The following is a 7,322-nucleotide window of genomic DNA, read 5'->3' on the forward strand; positions in this document are numbered from 1 at the left end:
TTGGAGGTATTTTCCATCCTGGTTGATCCTATGACTCTGTGATTTAGGTTTTCTTAGCTACTGCAGATCTTTTTGGTCGGAGGAGAATCAATCTACATCACCTGGTGAGACTTGATGAATTAGGAAGGAAAGAAGCAATATCAGATGTTCTCTCCTGTCTCTGCTGAAGCTTCAGGATAGTTTAATTCCTGTACAGATTCCCTGTCCCCAGTGTGGCCTCACAGTTTGGATGTTTGCATCCACAAATAGTTGCAGTGCTATGTAAATACTAAACTGCTGCATTTTGAGGTGGATTTGGGCTGCCCTTGAACAGGAGCTCCCAGGTAGGACTGTGCTGCTGGAGGAAACTTTGAAATACCATCAACATTGTGATTTTCACTGTCCTTAAATACCAACGACCTCTTGCTGTGGAGATTAATTTGCTTTTCAAAGGGAGAGCCACAAATGAGGTGAATAATTCCTAAGCATCCTGTTTGGGGTCGTTAACAGGAATATAACATGTACTGCTAGAAGTGTTTAATGCTGAGGGGAGGTTTGCTGCAGTATGTCACCACTCATCAGGATTGTAGCAGGAGTTCCCAACATTCCTAGTGTGGCACAGAGACTGTTCTCCCTGCAGGTTCATAATTTATCAGCTCAGCTTTCATTCCTGGGCACAGCAGCAGCTTCCCTGCCATGGAACTCCAGCTCCTTTGGTTCCTCACGTTGGTATCAGCCTGGATTATTCCACATCTCCATGGATTTGCTCAATCACTTCAACATGTTGTTGGCTTCGGCCAAATCGGTGAATTTGAGATATTTCTGAGTTTTCTCTGGGGCTGGTTGTGACCACAGTGACCTGTGCTCTGTTTCAGAGGTACATGCCACAGGCTTCAACTACCAGAACGAGGATGAGAAGGTTACTCTCTCCTTTCCCAGTACCCTGCAGAAAGGTAAGAGTTCTTCTTCTGCTTCCTGCTGCCTCCAACGCCGTGGGTAAGGTGTTTGCACTTGGAAAAGCTGCAGTGGGACAGCTCTGCCTTCTCTGGAGCATCTGACTGTGGCTGTGGTGCTCCCTGGGGAGTCTGTCCACTGCTTTGGGAGCCTCTGGAATTGGTGTTTCACTACTGGTGATATTTGCTTCCAAGACTTGAGGTGGCTCTAGTTATTTCCCTGCTGCTGGGAAGCAGGAGCTGTTCCTGTTCCTCCTGGTGGGTTGATTCCCTCTGGGCACAGGGAACTCATGGGAATTCCTGCAGGGTTAATCCCAGCATCAATGCTGGGATTCTTCTGAAACTGCTACACTTGCTCCTCTGAGGACTCTGCTGGTGAAATTCAGCTCCTCAGTTTGACTAAAGCAGTTGGATTTCATCTGGAAAAGGACAGATAGGAGATCCTGGGATGATCCAGCTGGAGCATTTGGTTCTGTGTGATTTTGGCTGCAGCTCAGGTTTGCACTGAGACATTGATGGAAGAATAAATCCTGAGACTAATTGACTTACAGGCTTGAGCACAGCCACAGCTCCATCTTGGCTTTTATAGTGGATTTCCTAGGATGCCATTACTCCTCCTAACCTTTATTGTTACAAACTTTGCTCTAAGGTAAGGATTGGACTTCAGGAATGGATCGAGGTAGGTCTCTCCAGGTTGTTGCATTGTGTTTGGCTATGAGAAGGAGTAGTGCAGCAGCCTCTGGTCCATCCTGAAATGCTGTGAGGGGCATCTGGCTTTGCCTGGAATGTTCTTTGGAGTGTAGTTTGGTTAGGGAGAGGGAGGCTGGGACAGGAGGGATGGGTGAGGAGAGGCTGAGGGAGCTCAGCACCTGGCCTGGAGGTGCACCCCAAACACATGTCCTACCAGTGTCCACTGTGTCTGTGTTGCAGGGACAGGGACACTCAAGATAGACTTTGTTGGGGAGCTGAATGACAAGATGAAGGGGTTCTACAGGAGTAAATACACCACCCCCACCGGAGACACACGCTATGCTGCTGTCACTCAGTTCGAGGTATGGGCTGCCATCTGCTTTTCAAACAGCATTTAGGCTTGGAAGAGGCAAATTTCCTACCTTTATACCCTCTGGGTAAACTTCAGAGCTCCACATTTTCTTGCTTCTTGCTCTGAGTGTGGCTGAGACTCAAATCAGCCTTCCCATTGCAGCTTCAAGGTCAGTGAATCCTGGATGTGGCACAGGGATCCTGCTGGTGTGGGATGTATGCTAGGTGTGCTCCAGCTGCAGTGTTCAGGAGCAGCTCTTTGTTCAGCTGTGGTCAAATACCTCTGCCAACCTTTCTTTTCTGGATGATATTCCTATTTTTTTTAGTAGGACACTGTGCCTTTATCTCGGTATGTTAATGCCATCCAAAGCGTGAGGCAGATCCTGGCTCTCTTACATAAACCCTGACCATAGTGACAGAATCTTACACCATATTGTAATTCCAGAGTTATCTGCCTGGTTACATAAAGCTATGGAGCACTTCCCTAGGACAAATAGAAGGTTTTTTAGGAGCAGTTTCCTGACAGGGTATAAATAGGTGGTCGTGTGTGCAGAGCCTGTGAACGCCTGAGTGCCCTCTCTGCTTTCACATGACTGAGCTTTGCTCCTGTCATGACTCTGCTAAATTCTCCTCGGACTGTACAATTCCATCAGAGCTCACAGTGCTTCTCAGCTGCTTTTTGGTGAACAACCAAGAGTAAAATGAGAAGGAAATGCTCCAACGCAGAGGTCAGGAGTGTCAGGGAAGAGGCTGCACCACTCACCCAGTTCTTGCTGTAAGCTGAGCTGAATTTGTGTGTTTTCTTGCTCTTGATTCCTGTGTTTAATGCTCTTCTTTCAGGCTACTGATGCTCGCAGAGCTTTCCCTTGCTGGGATGAACCTGCTATTAAGGCAACATTTGATATTTCTTTGGTGGTTCCTAAAGACAGAGTAGCTTTGTCAAACATGGTAAGTCCTCAATGTACACTAAAACAGTATTTTAAGTAAAACTGTAATAACACCAGCTGATTATTTGATGGTGGTTAATGTGTCTGAGTAACAGAGCTAGAATACAGAGCTGCTGTTGCTAAAATAGTGGAGAGAGCTCTAAGATGTGATGTCAGATATCAGCACAGAACCTGAACAGGTTGTCAGCCACAGTGGTGGTGGTTTAAAAAGGTGATAATAAACTGTGGCAGATATCAAGCCATGTGCTGCTGGATGAGAGTGACTGGGAAAACTAGTCCTTTGTGTGTTTATAGAGCTGTTATCCAGGAGCACTTGGGATAAATCAGCAGCTTTGCTGCTCTGGACAATTTCTATCCAGAGCTGGGATGAAATGTGGGAGGTAGAAGTATCTCTGTCACAAATACAAATGGGCATTTTCAGCTTGCTGCTTGCACATATTTTTAGGTTATGTTGCTGGAGAAGGGTCAGTTTAAAAATAGACTTTGTATTCCAGTGGCTAAGGTTGAGAGTTACCTGTAAAGTCTGGCCTGGCCCTGCCCACATGATTTCTGGTTCAGAATTGAAAGTGAAGGTGCCTCCTGACTCTGAGGAACAGCAGCTGATGTGTCCAGCTGCCTGGGCACTGAGAGATTAGATTTTTTGTATGTAGCTTAGAATTTGTATATATTCTATACAAAGGTTCTGCCCCCAGAGGTGTTTGGGCACTGGAACAGGGTTAGGATGGAGATCAGGACAAGGTTCTTCCTCCAGAGGTGTTTGGGCACTGGGATAGGTTCAGGCTGGATATCAGGACAGGGTTATTCCCCCAGAGGTGTTTGGGCACTGGAACAGGGTTAGGATGGAGATCAGGACAAGGTTCTTTCCCCAGAGGTGTTTGGGCACTGGAACAGGGTTAGGATGGAGATCAGGACAAGGTTCTTCCTCCAGAGGTGTTTGGGCACTGGGATAGGTTCAGGCTGGATATCAGGACAGGGTTATTCCCCCAGAGGTGTTTGGGCACTGGAACAAGGTTAGGATGGAGATCAGGACAAGGTTCTTACAAAGTTCTTCCCCCAGATGTGTTTGGGCACTGAACAGTGTTAGGTTGGATATCAGGACAAGGTTCTTCCCCGAGATGTGTTTGGGCACTGAACAGTGTTAGGTTGGATATCAGCACAAGGTTCCTTCCCCCAGAGGTGTTTGGGCATTGAATTGAACACCTGGTCAGTGGTCATGGCCCCAAGCCTGACAGAGTGGGGGCATCACCCTATGACCTACACTTTCAAACCTTCCCTCCCTTCACTTGACCTGTATGTTAACCTCCCCATAGTGATGGAACACCCACCCCATCCCCCTATACCTCCCAGTTTCCCTCCCCACACTAACCAGTGCCTTGCTGCTGCCCCAGAACGTGGTGGACAGGAAGCCGTACCCGGACGACGAGAACCTGGTGGAGGTGAAGTTCGCTCGCACCCCGGTGATGTCCACGTACCTGGTGGCCTTCGTGGTGGGCGAGTACGACTTCGTGGAAGCAAGGTCCCTCGACGGCGTCCTGGTGCGCGTCTACACCCCCGTGGGCAAGGCCGAGCAAGGAAAGTTTGCACTAGAGGTAATGAGCTCAGGGACACCTTGGTGGGCAGTGGAGATCCCTTACACCTCTCTCTTGGGCACTCACCTAAAGCCATGCAAAGCTCATGGGTTTTTTTCCATGGTTTAGTGGGTCCAAGAGGCTGAGCTTGAGGTTCTGTAGAATTGCAGTTGGGTGTGACCCAATGTTTAGTGAGGGAAATGGTGTGACTCAGTTCTGGTGGGAAGAGCTGAGGGGAGAAATCTTGGCTGTATAGAACTTCCTCATGAGGGGAAGTGGAGGAGCAGCAATGGGAATCACTGATAGGAGCCAGGGAACAGCAGGAGCTGTGTCAGGGGAAGTTTAGGTGGATATCAGGACAAAATTCTTCCCCCAGAGGTGTTTGGGCACTGGGACAGGGTTAGGTTGGATATCAGGACAAGGTTCTTCCCCCAGAGGTGTTTGGGCACTGGGACAGGGTTAGGTTGGATATCAGGACAAGGTTCTTCCCCCAGAGGTGTTTGGGCACTGGGACAGGGTTAGGTTGGATATCAGGACAAGGTTCTTCCCCCAGAGGTGTTTGGGCACTGAACAGCTCCCCAGGGCAGTGGGCACAGCCCCAAGGCTGACAGAGTTCCAGGAGTGTTTGGCCAATGCTCTCATGGGATTTTGGGGTGTCCTGGGCATAGCAGGAGTTAGATCAAGGATCCTTGTGGGTCCCATCAAGCTCAGGATATTCTGTGGTTCAGGGGATGTTAGCTTGGGCCTGAAAGAGGATGAGAGGTACTGGAGGGTGGCAACAGCTTGGGAGAACAGAGGGATGGGAATCTTCCAAACCACTGTGCTCTGGAAGTTGGGAGTGGAGCTTCTGGAAGAAATCTTTGTGCTGCTCTGTTAGTTTCAACCATAAATGTTAACGTTTTCCTGTTTCCAAGTTAACATTTCTCCTCTTGTTTCTTACAGGTTGCTGCTAAAACTCTGCCTTTTTATAAGGACTACTTCAATGTTCCTTACCCTCTTCCTAAAATTGATCTCATAGCTATTGCAGACTTTGCTGCTGGTAAAGTAACTCACTTTATTGCTGAACTGTATTGTATTTGAATTTGAAACCTTTAGGAAGAGGTGTGTATCCATATCAATAAACCTTTGTATTTATTTTATAAAGGTGCCATGGAGAACTGGGGCCTTGTTACTTATAGGTATGCTGTTAAAATACTGTCTTTCCCCCTCTTTGTTCACTAATTCTTGGAAGTAATTGGATTAGTTGTAGGGAGTTGTAATTCCTGGGTATCCTCCCAAACGAGACGCAGTAAATACCCTCAACTCTCGCTTGGGTTGGAGAGTTTTGGCATTGTACACAGCTTAGGAAGGCAAAAAAGCAGCTGCTGGCCAAGGGTGTGAGGGTTGAAGTGCCTGGCAGCACTGCCTGTTCTGCAGGAGAACGTTCTTGGCCCCTTTTTCCCCCCTCCCATAAAACCTCACAAACTCTCAGACACAGCTGGAAGAGTTTCTGGTTTTACCTTGTAGGCAATTGAGAACCACAATATAACCATGTGGAGGTGACTAAATCACAGCTATGACCTTGCCTTCCTTTGCAGTTTGGGTTTTTCCTTCTTCTGATCAAGCTGTTGTACTTTTGCTTGATGATATCACCTTTTCTCTGCCTGTTGTTAGAATGACTTGCCTGCATTTCATACAACTTGTAAGCTTTGCACTTGAAAGCCTGAAAACCAGTTTGAATTTCTGCTGCTCAGGATTTTAATTCGGCCTTAAAAATGCAACTAGAAATTCCAGCTCAGGTTTCCAATCTATTTGTTGTTTGCAATCCTGATGAAATCTCATCTTTTTACTCCCTGTGGGGAAAAAGATATATATTTATCCTGGATGAGGAGAATTTTTTGGAGCTTTTCTTAATGGTGCTGTTCATTTTTCTCCCCTTTCTGCTGAGTTGGGCACTTGCTCTGTCCCTCTGGGGACAGGAGGTTTTGTTCTGCAGGCTCCAGCTCTATCCAGGTGCACATTTCCCCCTTGGCTGCAGCATTCCAGAGGTTTCTGGCAGCCCCTATAAGCCCTGCTGATGGCAGGGGGTGGTAGAGGAAGGTGTGTGCCTGCCCCGTGGAGAATCCTGTGTGTAAACAGCTGGTTGTGCCCTTGGAAGAGGCAGAATTCCATTGGGGATGAGGGAGGCAGGGATGAGGAGGTGCTGTGCATCCATCCTGCAGAGCAAAGGGAGTTGCAGTTGAGGTTTCCTAGGTTATATAGGTGAGCTGGTTGATAAATCAAGGATAAACCTTGTTCCTGCCTGGGTTTTTGCTCTTGTCTTCTTGCATGCCACAAGGAATTATTCCTCCAAAGCTTTCCAACAGCTGTGGAACTTACCTAAAGAATTCCTACACTGAAGTAGCTTTTGATTTTTGGGGTTTTTTTAAATTTTATTTTTAATTCAGTGGTACTGATCACTTTTTAGCTTGCTTAGGTCATTTAACCTACTTTTGATTGTGGTTTGTTGGTTTTTTGGTTTTTTTATCCCCAGGCATATCCCACTGTGCTCAGTTCTGTTTCTGTCTCCCCCACAGAGAGACTGCACTGCTCATTGACCCCAAAAACTCCTGCTCTTCCTCTCGCCAGTGGGTTGCTCTGGTTGTGGGACATGAACTTGCTCACCAGTGGTTTGGAAACCTTGTGACTATGGTATGTAACAGGGAAAAACTCTGTTGGTTTTTGGCATGTGGTACATATGCAGGTCCAAAGAGGTGATTCTTCCCCTCTGCTCTGCTCTGTGAGACCCACCTGGAATCCTGCACACAGTTCTGGTGTCCTCAGCATCAGAAGGACATGGAACTGTTGGAGCAAGT

At 47.4% G+C, this 7,322-nt stretch overlaps 1 protein-coding gene across 1 annotated transcript in view; it reads left to right on the forward strand.

Annotated features, from left to right (window-relative positions):
* Positions 1–854: 854 nt before the first annotated feature.
* Positions 855–7,322, forward strand: part of LOC103805369 (puromycin-sensitive aminopeptidase) — a gene marked incomplete at both ends in the record, with an annotated part of 12,937 nt that continues 6,469 nt past the window's right edge. The window contains 7 exons of the mRNA XM_009078016.1: positions 855–932; positions 1,863–1,984; positions 2,814–2,921; positions 4,309–4,509; positions 5,431–5,527; positions 5,633–5,666; positions 7,044–7,158. Coding sequence (XP_009076264.1) covers positions 855–932; positions 1,863–1,984; positions 2,814–2,921; positions 4,309–4,509; positions 5,431–5,527; positions 5,633–5,666; positions 7,044–7,158 — 755 coding nt within the window. The remainder of the gene's footprint in view (positions 933–1,862; positions 1,985–2,813; positions 2,922–4,308; positions 4,510–5,430; positions 5,528–5,632; positions 5,667–7,043; positions 7,159–7,322) is intronic.

This window comes from Acanthisitta chloris, unplaced genomic scaffold, assembly GCF_000695815.1.
Source record: "Acanthisitta chloris isolate BGI_N310 unplaced genomic scaffold, ASM69581v1 scaffold18687, whole genome shotgun sequence".
NCBI lineage: Eukaryota > Metazoa > Chordata > Aves > Passeriformes > Acanthisittidae > Acanthisitta > Acanthisitta chloris.